The 18,043-nt window shown below is 49.9% G+C and overlaps 1 protein-coding gene across 10 annotated transcripts in view; it reads left to right on the plus strand.

Annotated features, from left to right (window-relative positions):
* Positions 1–18,043, plus strand: part of FAM178B (family with sequence similarity 178 member B) — a 114,564-nt gene that overhangs the window by 57,833 nt on the left and 38,688 nt on the right. For all 10 annotated transcript variants that reach the window (XM_042981242.1, XM_042981244.1, XM_042981245.1 and 7 more), the window contains 4 exons: positions 10,359–10,473; positions 16,961–17,054; positions 17,336–17,512; positions 17,785–17,882. In XM_042981242.1, coding sequence (XP_042837176.1) covers positions 10,359–10,473; positions 16,961–17,054; positions 17,336–17,512; positions 17,785–17,882 — 484 coding nt within the window. The remainder of the gene's footprint in view (positions 1–10,358; positions 10,474–16,960; positions 17,055–17,335; positions 17,513–17,784; positions 17,883–18,043) is intronic.

Here is an 18,043-nt window from a genome sequence, read left to right on the forward strand (position 1 = left end):
AACAGTAATTCAACTTCATAATTGATCCTCCTTTTAAAAACATACTATTGTCTATTGTGATAATAAAAGTTGTTTCCTTGAAAATAATAGTTCACATTTCTAGACATCTTGTGCCAGGCACTGAGTCCAGGGCTTTGCCTATCTCATTTAATCACCACAGCACCCTTTCTCAGATAATCAGGTGGCTGGAAAGCCCAGTCTTCACACTGTCTGTGTGACACATGGTCTCCTATGTGTTTGGCTGGACCCTCAGTCCAGCTCGCTTTATCATCTTCTCTGCCTTGCTTTCTGTGCTCCAGCCTCCCTGGCCTTTTCTGCTCATCTCCCCTCCTGCTCTGGGGTCTCTGCATGCGCCACTTTCTCCTCCCTAGATGGTGTCTTCCCTCTTCTCAGCATCTTCCTAGCTTTTGCTTTCCTAACTCCATCTCTGCCCTGGACCAGTGAGCCCCTCTGGCGTTGCCTCATTGGGAAGGTCTGCCCTGCCCTACCCAGCCGTGTCCCCCCTCTCACTCCCTTTCCACTCTCTGTGGCTCTGGTCATAGTTGATGGGCGGATTCTTTGACTCATCTCACCCATTAAGTTGTGAGCTCTAGAGCGCAGGGACCATGGCTTCACTTGTCTTTGTTTTAAGTTCTCTTGAGTTCCTGGCAGCTACACAAGCCAGCATGCAGTAGGACTCGGGTGGTATTCGTTGAATGTGTGGCTGAGTGTTGGGGAATGTGTGCCTTGCCTGCAGCGGACATCAGCATCTTTCCCACCAGCCCCTCTGATCCTGTGCGGTCGGTCAGCTGTGGAGCTGTGTGTGCAAGCCAAACTCCAGATGTGCTATCCTGTCCTCCGAGGTCAGAATGCAGGGACCCCATGGGGACAGGCATGTACGCATCACCCCAACCCAGCCGGCATCTCCCTTGTGCCCCTGACTTCTGGAGCATTTGCCTCCTAACCTGCCTGTCTGACCACCTGTACATCAGGAGTTGTGTGCTGCCTCTCCATGGCTTCTGCTGAGGCCCAGCTGGGTCTGCTCCTGGAACACGTGACAGTGCCTGGCACAGACTTTTAGAGCTCCCTGATTCTAATGTGCAGCCAGGCTGAGAAAGTGCCAGGTTATGAGGACTTTGGCCAAGTGCACACACCTCATACAATAATATGGTGAACACTTCTTAATGTTTGTCTTTCAGACCCTGATCAAAAAGCTCCCCCAGGACTATGTCTGAGCTTTAAAACATGCCAAGGCCAGGGTTCTGCCCTTTAAGGTTGTTATGGGGTGCAGCCCGGGCAGGGACATTTTAAAACCTCCCCATATGACTCCAGTAAACAGCCAGGGCTGAGGACCCCTGGGCTCCTTCGCCTTGGAGGCAAGCCTGGGAGCTGTGGGTGTACATGGAGCGGGGACTTCCCTCTGTGGGTTCCTCCCCACACCCACCCCACCCTCAGCATCTGCCAGAGCATGTGAGGGTGAGACCCCGAGTGCAGTTCTGGTGCGAAGGCCATGGCTTTCATTAGCTCGCTGGTTTCCCAAGGTGGCTGCATTGTAGAGTCACTTGGGATTTTTTTCTTAAATTCCAGAGCCCAAGCCAGCCTAATTAAACCACAGTCACGAGAGGTGGGACACAGGTGGCAGTAACTTGTGAAGCTATTCCCTAAAGTGATTCCAGAATGTGCAGATGAGTCTGAGAACTACTGCATTCGGTTCTCAGCAGGGTCCTTGATCTGGAATACAACAAACACCACCATCCCTTAGACTGTAGGGATGTGCTGCCCACGGTGCTGTGTGTGGAGCCCTTTCCCTCTGTTTCTTTTCTTCTTTTAAGAAGTTCTTCATTTCTGTTGTTGTTGTTGTTGTTGTTGTTGTTGTTGTTGTTGTTGTTGTTGTTTTAGGACAGTGTTAGGCTTATGGAATATTTGATTGGAAAGCAGTGCCCACATACTTCCCCGCCCCCCCCCCCCGCCACTTTCCCAACCTAATACACACATAGTTTTTTCTACTACTGACATCTTGTGTTTGTATGCTATATTTGTTAGGATTGATGAGCCATTATTGATACATTATCATTAACTGAAGGCCATTGTTTAAATTAGGGTTCACTCTTTGTGTTGTACATCCTGTGCATTTTGGTGAATGTATGGCACGTGTCCATCATTACTGTATCATACGCAGCAGTTTCACCACTCTGAACACTCTCTGTGCTCCACCTGTTCGTTCCTCCCCCTCTCCCTCCAAGCTCCTAGTAACCCCCGATCTCTGTGGTCTCTAGAGTTTGCCTTTTCCAGAATGTCATATAATTGGAATCATGCAGTGTGTAACCTTTTCAGATTGGCTCCTTTCACTTAGCAATATGTATTGGAGGTGCCTTTTCATGGCATGATAGCTTATTTCTTCGTATCACTTAGAAGTATTCCATTGTGTAGATGTACCACAGTTTGTTTACCTGTTCACCTCCTGAAGGACATTTCGTAGCTTCTAGTTTTTGGCAATTATGAGAAAAGCTGCTATAAACGTTCACGTGCAGCTTTTTGTGTGGCTGTACATTTTCAGTTCAGTTGGGTTAATACCAAGGATTTGTATTTACAAATTACAAAATTGCTGGATTGTATGATAAGAGTATGTTTAGTTTTGAAAGAAACTACCAGGCTGTCTTCCAAATGGCTGTAGCATTTTGCATTCTCACCAGCAATGAATGAGAGTTCCTGTTGCTCCACATCCTCGTCAGCATTTGGTTATCTTCTGTTTCATTTTAATCTAAAGATCAGGAATATTCCAGAAATCTGAGGTTCAGAAATCCAAAGTGAGAGAAAACCTGGTAAGCCATGCATTCAGGGATGTTACTGGAAAGCTTTTGGTTGAGTCTAAATCAGTCTCAAATTTTTGCTTTTTTTTTTTTTTTTTTTAATTTTTTTAACGTTTATTTATTTTTGAGACAGAGAGAGACAGAGCATGAATAGGAGAGGGGCAGAGAGAGAGGGAGACACAGAATCTGAAACAGGCTCCAGGCTCTGAGCTGTCAGCACAGAGCCTGACATGGGGCTCGAACTCACGGACCATGAGATCATGACCTGAGCCGAAGTCGGACGCTTAACTGACCGAGCCACCCAGGCGCCCCTCAAATTCTTGCTTTTTAAATGTGACAGGGTGGTTTGATACCACCTTCCTGAGTCATGCTGAGGGGACCTTACATCATTAAAAATAACCCAAGAGTGGGGCGCCTGGGTGGCGCAGTCGGTTAAGCGTCCGACTTCAGCCAGGTCACGATCTCGCGGTCCGTGAGTTCGAGCCCCGCGTCAGGCTCTGGGCTGATGGCTCGGAGCCTGGAGCCTGGAGCCTGTTTCCGATTCTGTGTCTCCCTCTCTCTCTGCCCCTCCCCCGTTCATGCTCTGTCTCTCTCTGTCCCAAAAATAAATAAAAAACGTTGAAAAAAAAATTTAAAAAAAAATAACCCAAGAGTGCATACTGAGGTAGCAAAGCAAGGAAGTGGTTGCCTGGAGTTGAGATGTGACAGCTGGGCCCCTGGCAGCCATCCTGGACCATGAGGTGATCTTAAGAAGGAGAAGCACATGCCGAGAACAGCAGAGCAGAAAACAGGCACCCAAGATCCTCCCAATCAGTCAGGTCCCTGTACCAGTGTGGCCCACACACTTCCACACTTTTTCATCAGAGAGAAAAAAATTCTAGCTTATTTAAGCCCAGGTAGTTTTTTGTTTTGTTTTCAGTCTTTTTGTTATTTGCAGCAGAACCTAGTTCTAGCAGCTATGAGTGGTTCAGTGGTTTGGCACAATACAAGTCTGTCCTACACACTGGGGGCCAGGAATGCTCAATGGTGTTAGGTGACACCAGGCAGTGGTGTGAGTTACAGAGGGCAGGAGAGAGGAGAGGTGGCCTGGGGACGGCATCACCTATCCTGTACACACCCTTACTCACATGAATAAAAGGTCTAGAGACCGAGACCTGTTGGGGGGGGAGGGGAAGGGAAGCTATGTGGGGGGGTGTATGGATGGGTGCTGTGTGTGTGTGTGTGTGTGTGTGTGTGTGTGTGTATGGTGAGTATGGGTGTGGTATGTGTGTGTGATGTGTGAGTCTCATGGTATGGTCTGTGAGTATATGTGTGTTATATGAGTGGTGACTGTGTCTTGTGTGTACAGATGGTCATGTGTGTGAAGTGAGTGTGGATATGGTATAGGTGTGGTGTAGAAGTGTGTCTATAGATGGATGTAGTGTGTGTGCAATGAGTAGGGTGTGGTATATAAGTAGATGGGTGGCATGTGTCCATAGTATATGGTGTGTGTGTATGTGTGTATGTGGTAGGTGGATGGGTATGTGAGTGTATATATGTGTATGGGTGTGTGTGTGGTGGATGAATACATGGGGGGGGGATAAGTGGATATAGGGATGTGTATGGATGTGGAATGGGGTGGATATAGGGTCGTGTGTATGGTGGGTGGGTATAGGGGTGTATATGTGTATGTGAGTGTGTAATGGGGGTGGGTATAGGGGTATATGGGGTTTGGCGGTTATAAGAGTATATAAGTATGTGTGAGTGTGTGTGTGTAGTGGGTGGATATAAGGACATATATGTGTGTATGTGAGGATGAGTGTGTGTCTGGTGGGTGGGTTTAAGGGTGTGTGTGTATGTGAGGGTGTGTAGGTGTGTGTGTGCACTGGGTGGGTATAGAGGGGTATATATGTGTGTGAGGGTGTGTGGTGGGTGGATATAGGGATGTGTGTGCATTGATGGTGTATGTGACAGGTGGATTAGGAGTGTATATGCGTGTGTGAGGTTGTGTGGTGAGTGGATATAGGGTTTGTGTGTGTGTGTGTGTGTGAGAGGGTGGGTGGTGAGTGGATGGATATGGGGGTGTATATGTGAGTGTGTAAGGGCGTGTGTGTGAGGGCTGTATATGGGGTGTGTGTGTGTGAGAGAGAGTGTGTGGGGGATGGGTATATGCAGGCTGGGTTACAGCAAGGCAAGCAGAAGGTTGTGAGGGCACTAGAGGGAGGGCCTCAGCTCAGGAGGAGCAGGTAGAAAAGGGAAAATGAAGGTCAGTGAGGTGGGTTGCATGGCACAGAAGGGATAAAAAAGAAGGGATAAAAAGAAGACTGAAAAGGATGTGGGTAGACAGAGCAGTCTGGAGAAGGAGCCAGCGGGCATGAGAGGCAAGAAGAGAAGGTGGATCAGAGCTTCTCTGGGTCCCAGGCACACAGTTGTCCGTGGTGAGAGGCAGCGTCAGGGTCAGGAGAATGCTGGGCTCCATCCTGTGCTCACACTGCTGTTGGGGCCATGAGATGTGCATGTTTTTAAGATATAGACTTGATGCAATATTGTGTTTTTACCACATACGTGGATCCCTTTGATAATAACATCACTCCATCCTCCTAAGACCAGTTGCTTCCCTTTGCCCTTCTTCTTTGCCACAGTCTTCAGGGTGGGTGTGATATGGGCAGGCGGGCCGAGAACCCAGACGGGGTCCCGCAGGCTTCACGCAGGATAGAAATCAAAGTGAACGGGAAGAAGTGAGAGCAGAGTTTACTGAGCAGCATAAGGGATAGAGTATAGTAGGTGAAGTGTCTGGAAGACTCAGGAAAGGAGAGTGAGTCTCTCCTTTGCTCGGGCTCTGAGGGTTTATTGAGGATGGTGAGCATGTCCTCTCAGCTACCCAGGAACCAGTCAGAACAAGGACAAAGGTCCAGGTGTTCTCCATAAGTCACTTATGCTCTGGAGCCAGGGGGTCTTGGCATCACAATGTCTAACGGCAGCTGTCTGGAATACATACGTGATGACCCACCTGGCCACTCCTTAGATGTTATCTACTGTGCTGGAAAACTGCAAAGAAATCATTAACTCCTTGACCTTTACAGTTAGGACATCCATTCTTTGTACTATAAGGTATGTGCAAGGTGGGGCTGCAGGTCCTAGCAAGAACAGACTCAGGAAAAGGAGAAAAAGCGGTTCTCCTTGGAGTCCCTTCAGTGTCCCTGTCTCAGGTGAGTCCCCCCTCCCTCTCTCTGTGCCCTTCCCCTCACCCCTCCAGCACCCTGGGCTCCAGGCTGGGCCTAAGCAAGGAATGGCACCTGGCTTCAGGGTGCGGCCGCCCCAGGATCCTCCTTCTGTCTGTAGCTGCCCCCCTGCAGTACCCAACCGCATTCCTTCCCTGCCATTTATGCCACCCTGCATCATTCTGTGTATTTATTTAATGTGTCTTGTCTGTTTCCCTGCTAAACCATCAGCTCCATGAGACTAGGACATTGTCTCTTTTGTTCACTGCTGGGCCCCCAGCATTTAGAACAACACCTGGTGTTCAGTTACCATTTATTGAGTGCATAAAAAGTTTAAATGACAGGCTAAGGCCAATTGACTAAAGCGGGTGATATTTTACAAGTGTGAATTTAAATACAAAAGTGCAGGGAGGCACCTAGATGGCTCAGTCAGTTAAGCATTTGACTTGGCTCAGATCATGATCTCTCAGTTGTGAGATCGAGCCCTGCATCAGGCTCTGTGCTGAGAGTGAAGCCTGCTTGGGATTCTTTCTTTCTCTCTCTCTCTCTCTCTCTCTCTCTCTCTGTCCCTCTCCTGCTCAAGCTCTCTCACTAAATAAATAAACAAACATTAAAGAAAAAGTGCAAAGGGAAGTTAAGTAATTGGGAGGATTAGAAATGGTAAGGTGTGTTGAAAAGGATACCTACAAGCCCAAAGTGGTGTCACTTAGGCCAAGTCACCAAACCAGAGCTTAATACTAACCTAATGGCAGTTTCAGCCTCCCTTAAGTGTCAGTCTGTCAATCAGGAATTGTGTGATAGGCACTTCTGAGGTAATCTGTCTGTATTATAAGACCGCCTGCCCTTTCCCACTGAAGGAAGGTGACCTTGCTTGGAATAATCCTTTCTTTTCTTTTGCTAAAAACTTTCTTGCCCCACCCTCCTTCCTATAAAACCTGCCATTTTGTACAACTCCTTGGAAAACCCCTCTGCCTGAGAGGTGGGGTGCTGCCTGGTTCATGAATCACTGGTTCATAAAGCCAATTCGATCCTTAAATTTACTTGGTTGGATTGAGCGGGGCGGGGGGAAGGGGTTTAAGTTTTTTTAAGTTTATTTATTTATTTTTGACAGAGGGAGGGAGGGAGGGAGGGAGGGGCAAAGAGGGAGAGACAGAATCCCAAGCAGGCTCTGAGCCATCAGCGCAGAGCCCGAGGGGGCTCAAATTGACAAACCTTGAGATTCTGACCTGAGCCAAAACCAAGAGCAGATGCTTAATCAACTGAGCCCCCCAGGCGCCCCTGGATTGTTTTTTAATAGATTGTAAGCCTCCCCTAAATGCTGTGAGTCTCACACTCCAGTTGGGATCTGGGCTCAGTCTGATGGGTCAGTATCCTACTTTCCATTAGGAACCAGCACCCCCCATTGAGGTTCCTGGAGAATCGTAGGGTCTCTAAGATGGTGTCAGGGAATCAGGACCCAGGCACATGGTTGGCCCTCTCAAGGTAGCCACCCCAGAATATTCATTAGCAATTCAATTTGGAGGACGCAGAGAGGGAGAGAAAGACCAGATCCCCCTGGACCCTGTGCCCTGTATCAGACCATTAAGGCCCAAGATGGGAGCTGGTGGGTGAGAAGCTGTGACAGAAGCCTAGGGAGGGGAGCTGCTGGGGCCAGCACGTCGAGCCGAGGAGCTTCTTGGGATGTATGTGGTTTTCCCATTCCCTGTAACTGGTGCCAGGAGAACAGAGGAGGTGGTGTTACGTGAAGCAACACTTCTTCTGAGGCACAGATGGAAAAGTCACTTTTATTTTAGGCCCAGTGCTTCTCTTCCCCTGCCTTCCCCCGAAGCATCAGTTCCATCCCAGGAGAACCACCTAAAGGGATGCTTTCAGACTCACAGTCTCTAAACAGAGCCCAGATGCTCAGGGCTGTTAGCCATGGCATTTAAAAAGGCACAGGGCCCCAATGCTCCCTGGGGGAGTCACCTCAAACGACTGTGGTGTGGGTGTGGAGAAACTGAGTTAGGGAGCTGGAGCCTTGTGTCTGAGTTTTCTTCTGTGTCAGCTCTCCGGAAAACCCCCACTCGGGACAAACAGTGCTCAGGAAAAGCTGAGCGCATGGCCTACTTATAAGCAGTGTTAATTATGGGCTCTTGGGCGCCTGTCGTCGCTTAACCAATTTCCAGGGCTGTTGATTGGTTTATCCCGAGGCATCCAGGCCCCTTGCTCTAAAACCGCTCCTGACACATCAGCCTGGGTCAAGCTGTGGTGTGGAGTAATTACTGGGTGGGGTAGGGAAGGGGGACAGTAGCCGGCTTCAGGTTCGAAGCTGGCGGCACCTGCACTGCTGTTCCCAAGGAGTCTTAAAGCAGCTGATACACCTGCACCGGCTAAAGAGGGGTGAGAGGGTGGCCGTGCACAGCACCCTTTGGGGTGCTACACTGCTGGCGGGCTGTTCCCGCCCAGCTGGGCCTCCAGGGCCTCAAGGAGGCTGATTCTCTTTGCACATGCCTGGAAAGTTCATTGGCCTGCCCACACATGCGTGTGTGTACGTGCACAGTCCCCCAAGGGCCCTAGTAAACAGCTCTCTCTCTCTAGTGGAATCTCATTGTGTTTTGCAGACTTCATTCTTCCCAGCTCGTTTGTGCAGCGGGCAAGGGGTATCATTACTCTTACTTGTTAAGTTGCCCGAGAGGAAAAAAAACAAACAAGAAAGTTTTTCCTCCTCTAAGAGTCTAATTACTTGTTGGGTGAGCCCTGACCCATATACATTTCCAGAGAGAGAGACACCCGATGCCAGCAGAAGAGATGTCCTTGGACGGGATTCAGAGACCCTCTGCCGGCCATTCCCCCAGCTTCTGGCTCTGCAGCCATACCAGACTCTTGCCAGAGCTTCATAAGGAGTTTAGGATGCTCTGTTTCTTGCCTTGAGTCACTGGACATGCCATGCTATTTCATGTGTCTCTCTGCCTTTGTCATTTCTGTCCCTTTGCTGGGTGCATGTTTCCTCTCCCATTACCTGTGCCTTATTCCTCACCTTCCCCACTCCCCCCACCTCCAGTCAACTCCCCCTCTGAGCAGGCTCTGCACCTTCCATCTGCTTCGGTTGGTTTTGAGCACATTCCCTTGTGTTTACTTATCTGCCTGGTTCCCCTCCCTCCTAGGCTGTGAACTCCCTGAAGTCAAGGTCTCCATCCAGCCACCTTTTTATCTTGGGCACCTGGCACGGTTCTAGCCCATGGGGGATCCACTGAGGTGGGCCTCTCAGAGGGAACTCTCACCCCCAGAATGGCAAAGGGTCAAGCATATGCTACTAATGCGCTTCTAGCCTAGTTTCCAAGTGTCTGATTCTGACACATCACCTGCTGTCAAATTCAACGTTTGTCAAGGTTCTTGACACTGGCAGTTTATCTTGGGACTGGTCTTCAGGTTCCCTCTTATTCAGGTACTACTCAGTCAGGTTTGTTTAGGATTCTCTCCATTCAGCTTCCCCACCCACCAACCCCTCCTCTAGGCACTAGATGTGCAGGGTGCAGGGGTGGGGGGGGGCATTTACATTCAAATAGGGAGAGACAGACAAGAAGCAAAATAATAAATAAGATAACATAGAGGGATGATAGTGCGGGGACCTGAACTCCACCTCTTGGTGGGGTGTGGAGAGGTCACCATGCAGAAGAGGGCGTGGGAAGGAGATCTTGCAGCCATCTTTGGGAAATACCATCCTCCATGTTGTCTTTCATTTTTCTAGCTTCCTGGTTCTGAAAATGCCCTTAAGTAGTCTGACTGAAGAAGAGCCCCTGGGTACATAAGGTTTTTCCCTCTCTATTAGTGTGGCCAGATTATCATTCATGTTTTGTTACACCAGTGGAGAGAGAATGGTACTTTGAGCTCCAGCTGGCTTCGAAGACACCTCCCAGGCTGCAGGGAGTGCCCTCGGCTGGAATGGTGGACCTGGGAACACCCACATGTTGCAGCAAGGGCAGTGTCGAGTCAGCAGGAGGTTCAGAGCTGGCCTCAGCCCTTAATGGCAGAGGTCCTGGGGCAGCAGAGACTCTCATGTCTTCCGCATCTGGCAGTTTTGAGGCCTCTGGTTTAGGTGTCTTCATCTGACTCAACTCTGGGCAGCTCAGCGCTCTGATGGATCCCGTTCGCTTGAAGGTGGCTAGAGCTTGAAGACAGGAGAACATGAACAGCCAGGTTCCCAAAGCTCCCTCGGATGTCTCAAAACTGCTGGTTGCTTGATTCCTCCAGAAAACACCTGTGGTGCCAGAGAATGCAAACATGGTCCCCTTGGGCCAGGGGCTGTCATGCCCAGCCCTCCCATGGGAGTCATGTGCCTGTCCTCCTCTGCCCTCCGTAACTAACCCTCTGCTCTCCCTTGGCCTGACAGATGGAGACAAGCACTGGTGGTGCCCCTCCCTGCAAGAGGTCACGGAGGTGTTTCACAGCCTGGGAGCCTGTAGCCCTGCTCTGGGCCTGCGTGAACCCTGTCAGCACAGTGGGAGGTGAGTACTGTCCTTTCCTCACTGTCCTTTCTCATTTGTTCAGCAGCTGGGGAACTCACTTCAAACCTGTCAATTTGGATACATTCAATATGTGCAGGTTTTTCCATATCAGTTACACCTCAGTTAAAATGTTTAAAACAAACAGACAACAAACATTACCCAAAAAAAAGAGAGATCCGTTCTTTTGAACATTTATTCATGTTAGGAAATATTGAAGTATTTCCTATTCTGAGGAGATAGGAAGGGAAGAAAAAATTAATCATAAAGTAGTTCCTATTCTGTAAAGGTAATACAATGTAATGGGCCATTCATTGTACAAAACTATCCATTTCATTACTGTTTGTGGCATCCTCCGTTCCATGAGCATTTATAAGTTAGAAAAAGGTGAGGTACCTGGGTGGCTCAGTTGGTTAAGCTTTGGCTCAGGTCATGATCTTACAGTTCATGGGTTCAAGGCCTACATCAGACTCTATGCTGAGTGTGGAGCCTGCTTGGGATTCTCTCTCTCCCCCCCTAGCTTTCTGCCCCTTCCCCATCCGTGCACTTGGGCACACACTCTGTCTCAAAAATAGATGAACATTTAGGGAAAAAAAAAAGAGGAAAGATTTCCTCTGATTATTATATAAAATTATGTGCATTTGTGGGGGGGGGGGTTAAAAAAAATTCCCAAACTCAGGCTCTAACCCACATGGTGAAACAGAGTCTGAGGGATTATAGAACAAACCACACACAAGTACCTGTGGATATGAGTATCACACCGTGAATGACAAATGGTGAATGTTTGGATAAATGACCCTGCTCCCAGCCTAGGCGGGGAGGGGGGAGGCACAGGGAGAAGAAGCAGACACAGATGAGTCTTGCTGGTTTAGCTGACATCTGTTCCTGCCCTGTGGTGACTCAGAGCCCTCAATGCCCCTCCTCTTCCAGGACATGTCCGAGTCTCTCTGGTCTACCTCTAAGCCTCAATTTTGACGCATTACCTAATATCAACCCATGGCCAGCAAGGCACAATTTTACATGTAATTTCCACAGTGGCCAGTTTTGTTCTGTGGGTGCCCCCTTTGTGTGCTGATCTGGGTTGGGGGGTGCTAATTTGCATGTGCATTGTCCCTGCTCTCTAGGAGCAGAGACCTAACAATACATAAATGGCTATTGTTGGGTGCACAGTGATGAGGTCTGGGTTGTAAAAGTGTTATATATTATAAACTTGTTCTACATATTATATTACATTCAAACTTTTTCTTGACAATTCTTTGAGAACATATAACAGGGTTTTTAGAGCCCTGGATGGGATGTTACATGGAAGCCTGCCCCCACCATCCTGGTGACAATCTTCTGGCCCCAGGAAGTACAGGGACCCTTACCTTTGCTGTTGCAGGCTGGCGGGTGTTCCTACTTGGGGAAGGCCCAAGCTTCCTTAAGAACCTGTTCCACAACTGTGTTTAGTAATTGTCTGCCAAACCAAACCAGACCAAACCACACTCGCTCTGCTATAAATACCCTGCGCATGTGCCAGCCTGCCTCGCTCCTGCCCCTCTCCCTTCCCGTGGAGTTCCATATCTTGCCTCTTCCCCGACACAGAGCTTCAATCACACCACCTTCTAGAATGAGTCGAGGAAAGAATTACACTTGGAAAAACAAATGCAGGTTGGGGGAAGGGCCTAGGGGGCCTGAAGAGTTCAGAAGAGCTATTTCTAACTGTTGTGATGAGCACTTGGTATCCACTTGGAGAGTGAGAGGTGCCACTGGAGGCATATAACCACCCAATTTACTACACACTCTGTAAAGAGCCACTTTCTCCCCTGCCCTTCTCCCTTCCCCCTGAGCTTGACGGCTTCCTGCTCCTTCAGCTTCAGAACAGATCCATCCACTTTGGAGGCCACAGGGGGCAGATGGGCATTAGAACTATGGCTGTTTAAATCTGCCACCTCAAATCCTTGGGAACACAAACCCCTAGCATGCATTGCCAGGCAGTTGGCCCTGGGTAAGAGGAAGGCAAAGCCATGTTATCCTAGAGTGTTGCCAGAGCTGCATGGTCACATTCCCAGACGTACCATTTGGACAGCCTACTTCTTTCCTTGGGCCTCACACTGTTGGCACCGTTTCCCCACAGAGGATTCAGAACTGGCCTGAGGATCTGGCCAATGGCTTCAGGGGTGATTTCCCTATTGTGACCCTATAAGAACTGGCTGGACTGCTTGTCCAGCCACTCAGCCTAGGGAGAATTTTCTGCCTGAACACAGTCTCCCTTTGAAAAGCAAATAGACACATCCTGGAGACCCGTCCAATGACATCCCCAAGATGTGGGGTAGCAGAGATGCTCAGGTGGGTTACCTGGGTTGCTGGTTAGCTGCTGCAGTTGGGGAAGCTCTGGGAGTCATAGGGTTGGAAGACAGCTCTTCTAAACTATTCAGGAAGCACTATGAAGGTTCTGGAGTCTCCTCCACCAAAGGTATGACACCCTTCATGGACACATGGGCCATAAGAAGAACATCAGGGCAGTCTGCCTTGTCCCCATTGTCCTCCTCGTCCTGTTCCTGACTAAGCTCAGGCTCATCCCATGCCAAGTGGCTCCACATCACATACTGTTCTGTTGACTTCCAGGGATGTCCCAATCTAGGGCTCTCCAGAAGAACAGATGCTCTGCGGCTCCTCTGGGGCACCCACAGAGCCCCTGTAGTGGCCAAGACTGGAAATGAGGGGTTAGGATGTCTCTGCACATGGCCCCACAACTGGACTGTCTTTTTAGTTACTATGAGGAAGACTGGTCTTTCACCATGTATTCCTCATCTCAGATTTCCTTGAAACCCATCACCATCTCTTCGAATGCTTCAAGATTTCCTCTCGGAAGATATAGTCCTTCTGCCACTGGACCATATGACAAGACTGGGGAGGAAGGAATCAGGAGGATCTGTGGGGACACAAGGGCAGAAGAGGGACCAGAGCGTGAACACTGACCAGGAAGCAGAAGCAAGAGTTTGAGGGGGCTGGTGCCACCCGGCTGTACAGACACTCTTCGTCAGGTGCCCCAATCTCACCTGGGAAGGCAGGGAAGGTCCTTGGTAGCAATGGCTGGTTTTCCAAGGCTGCTCCCCAGGTTACAAAGTCCATCTGAAAGTCCCAGCCAGATACACGGGACTGGCCACCAAACTACCGTAGCCTGGTACTGGAAACCTTCATCGACTTAGTTCTCTGAAAGGGCAGCCTGGTGCAGAGGCCAAATGGGTAACTAATTGATGGTTAATCCATTGAAAGAGCATCCTGTCCAGTGTGCAGGAGGCTGGTCGCTGGCCGCCTTGAGACAGTGTAATTCAACCCAGGTAAAATGTACTTCTCTCTCCCTTCCCGTTAGCTCAGCATCGAATTCCCTTTACTGCATTGACCTCGCCCATAAAGACTGGACAGCAGGTCCAGTTTGATTTAGTAGTACAGGCCTAGGGGAGAGCACGCTACTCACAGCCTGCATGGTGGGACCCTGACCACTGGGCACTTTCAGGATAGCCCTTGGTTACGGTGGTGGCCATGCCCCTATGGCTCTTTTACCATGCTCCTGCTGAGAATGTCGGAGTACATAAGATGTGCCCCTCTTACAATCACTGAATAAGTATAGAATGGCATCGCCATGACCCAAGCTCTAGCTCCTGGGTCCTGGCCACAGGCTGAGCTCTAACCCTGCCAGCTGGGGGTCAGGGCGGAAGGGAGGGGCAGGATGGTGAAGCACTTTGTTCATGGAGTCCAGTTGTGGGACCCCTCCACTCAGGAGGGGAGTGAGCTTGCCAGGCCGTGAATGCCTGTGCTCCGTGGCCACCTGCTGGGAACCTGGGGATGGAGGCCGGGGGATTAGCCGGCGCTGTACTCCCAGTATAGCAGTCACAGATGCAGACATTTCAGACAAGCGGTTCATCAGAACCTCAGAAAGGCAGGGAACAGGGACCCCCATTCTGTTGCCTGCTGTTCCCAAGGAGAGGTGGCACAGGAAATGCTGGAACACACACCGCGAGGCTGTCCGCCACCCTCTCCACTTGGGAAGATTGGTGTTGCTTCACAAGGAGGAGAGGGTTCTTGTCACAGCCACACTTCCCTCCCCAGCTCACGTTTTCCACACTCCTCCTCCCTCTGGTGGCACCAGACTGTCTGAAAGCCCGTTCCTCTTCAGCAGAGTCACGGTCAATTCTGTGCCTGCCTCCATCCTTTGGGAAGTCTGAAAGCATTCCCACTCATGCTTCCATACCCCATGCATGCATGCTCACAGGCTGGTGCAAACCGGAGCACCCCTTGTATACTGACACAGGCCCAGCAGGTGCCCAGATGTGCAAACACCAGCCTCACCCATTCTCTGGCCCTAATAAATGCTAAAATCTGGAAGAATGGCTGAGCGCAGTCATACCTTCCCCTCCACCCCCTCGACTTTGTTTTGTTGGCATCAGTTTCCCGGGCACCTAGAGATGGAATTCTCCTACTTTGCTTTGAATAAGCAGCACCAGTGCCAAGTAAAAGAAGAGCAGAGACTTTTCACTGGAGCACGCAGGAATGGAGCTTTTTCTTTGTCAGCGGTCAGGTGGCTACACTGGAGCCTGTTATTGCCAACAGTGTTGCTGTCATCAGTATCTTCATTTGTGGAGAGCCTGCTGTTATCAGGAACTCCAACCAGTTAATAAGAGTAGAGCAGTAGATGAGACAGCACAGGGAGCCTGGTCATAAGCTTACCTCAACAGTATGCAGCAATTAACAGTATACATTTGACCAGAGAGACAGAATCAGTGAGGCGATCTTGCTCTGATTTTTATCCAGTGAGCATGTGCCTGGGGAAGTTTGTGCAAAGGTGGTACAACTCTGTTGTCCATTGATGCCTCTCTCACTGTAAGGACCTTGTCACCCTGAATATGACTCTAGTCTTTAAAGAGGTTTGGGGTGTGTGTGTGTGTGTGTGTGTGTGTGTGTGTGTGTGTGGTGGTGTTTTTTGTTTGTTTGTTTGTTTTTTATGACCCTAAGTTCTAACTTCATCTCAGCTCAACAAGCTTTGTTTCCACACTAGAGGAAAACTGGCCATGCTAGGCTTATCGGTAGGCAGCCTGTTAGTGTGAACCCCTTTGGAGGAGTTCTCAATGATAATTTTTATTCTTTCATCATATTATTTGCTGACTTTGGAAACTAGTCCCCATATAAGCTACAATGTAGTATACTTCTTAATGCATGCAAAATGTCACCATACCTGTATGGACAAAGAACTTCTTTGAAGAAGACTCTTTTGGGGCAATGGAGTATGATATCCTGGTCTCCAAGTCCCAGAAAACTAAAGCCGGAGGCCTGGTGATCTGAGAGAGATGATTCATTTTCAGAAATACAGAATTAAAGCTGTGCTGTCTACTTAACAGGTTTACAACCAAATTGGAAATATATATGAACCCCCCACCCCCACTCCCACCCCCACAATGGATCCCAAACCCTTAGACACTTCACTTCCTGGTTCTTTCCCTCTCCATTTAGAGGGCTTATTTTCACAGACTTTGCAATGAGCATGCACCAAAGAACAAAGGGAGGAGGACTGAAAGTCTCTGTGTCACCTCAGGGAATATACATTTGTTCCAGTCAGACTACTCTGTGCCTTACATGAACATAGGTGATGTCTGGGTAAGTCTGTAACCTCTGTAGTACTCAGCCAATGAGCAACCAGGGGAGGGACTTGCACGCTAGGAGATAAATTGTCTGCTGTAACTGCCCCGAGTGTGCCTGTCCATCAAACACCCGCTCTTGCAAGAATGTTGATTAAAGCCTCACTTCACTGTGCTCCAAGTCTCCACATTCCTCTTTTGATTTGGGTTGGTGGGCTTATTTCTCACAGCTGGAGTGGCAGCAGTTGGGAGCCAGACTCCCGTGATATGGTGTGGCTCATTCCCACACTGAGTCTGGATGGCTTGTGTGGACCATAGACATCAGCAGAAGTGATGGGATGTCACTTCAAAGACTGGGTTATAAAGACTGCGGCTTCTGTCTCTGGCATTCCCCTCTCTCTCAGATCATTCAGTTGGGGGCAACCAGGTGCCATGTTGAGGAGCCCTGTGGAGAGCCCCATGTGGCAAGGAACTGGGGGCCTCCTGGGGCACATGAGTGAACTTGGAGTGAGCTTGCAAGCAGCTCCTCCTGCCCACTCCAGCCTAACATGACAGCAGGCCCACCTCCAATATTTTGGGGGCAACCTCCCAAGAAATCCAGAGCCAGAACCACCCAGCTAAGCTGCTTCTGGATTCTTGACTCTCAGAAACTGCACAATGTAATAAATATTTATTGTTTTTGAGCCTCTGTATTCTGGGATAATTTGTTAGTAGCAGTAAATGACCAACACAGACAGGGCATCAGGGTCCCAGGCTGAATGGATCATGCACGGGCTCTCTGTTCTTGAGCAACAGCAGGCCCCCCTCTCTGCCTCTGTTCTCCCCTTGTGCCCACCTCCTCCCATCTCCTTCCCTTTGCTTTTGTCTTACCTTAGGGTGCTTAAAAATAGCACTAGCCTGAACTGGAGTGAGCAGCAGGACGCCCCCCTGGAGATTGCCTTGGATGTCAGCCTGAACTACATCTACAAGGTGAGTTACACACCCATTTCTGCTCGCCATCCAGACCTACTCAGCAGTTGTATTATAGGCACTGTGCCAGCCACCAGGACTGATGCTGTGGAGGGCTCACAGCCCCCTATGCCTGGGCCTGCCCCCTGAGTACACCGTGGGGGGTTTGACTTTGGGCCTTGGTGCTTGTTTTCCTCAGCTCCTGCCTGGCATGGCCAAGGGGCTCATGATGCCATCCCCTCCTGCCCAGCCCCATCTCCCAGGGATGCCATCCCTGGCCTAGCACTCTCTCTGCTCTCCAGTTCCTAGCGCTGTGTGCCCTAGCCCAGCCAGGGGCCTACACTGATGGGGACCTCCTGGGTCTGATTGAGCTGCTGTGCCGAGTTGGCCTGGATGTGGGGCTTCGCCTGCTTCCCAAGACTGATCTTCAGCAGCTTCTGCTTCTGCTTCTCGAGAACATCCATGAGTGGCCAAGGAAGGTACCATGAGCCAAAGCCAAAGCCCTAGCCTCTTCTCTAAGGTCCTGAGCCTCCTCACATAGCCTTGTCACTAGGGATTAAAGTGCCCCTAGAGTACACTCAATGGGAATAGCAGGCTTGGAGGCCACCAGGATGCCAGGGAACACTCCCTCCAGTCCCTGGCCTTTGTGACCACATCTTACTTCTGGCTTCCCTGCTGAGTGGGCTGGTGAGGAAGTCAGGGTGGAAAGCAGGCCCTCTCATAGCCCACCTAATGCCTGCTATCCCCACAGCTCCAGAAGCTGTGCTGCAGCCTGAGTGAGGTGTCAGATCACCACCACAACCTGCTGGCACTCGTGCAGTTCTTCCTGGACGTGACCTCCCGGAGCAGGTGGGTGCTCCTCCACCTCGGGCTCCTCCCTCTGACACTCCTCCCTTCCCCTGGAACAGGCTCTGGTGTAGGGATCCAGAATCCTCCCCATCGGTCCCAACAAACCTCCCCCTCCTGCCCAATCTCTAAAACTCAGGAGAACTAAAAATACAGCTCACTAA

Source organism: Panthera tigris, chromosome A3 (genome assembly GCF_018350195.1).
Source record: "Panthera tigris isolate Pti1 chromosome A3, P.tigris_Pti1_mat1.1, whole genome shotgun sequence".
Taxonomy (NCBI): Eukaryota; Metazoa; Chordata; class Mammalia; order Carnivora; family Felidae; genus Panthera; species Panthera tigris.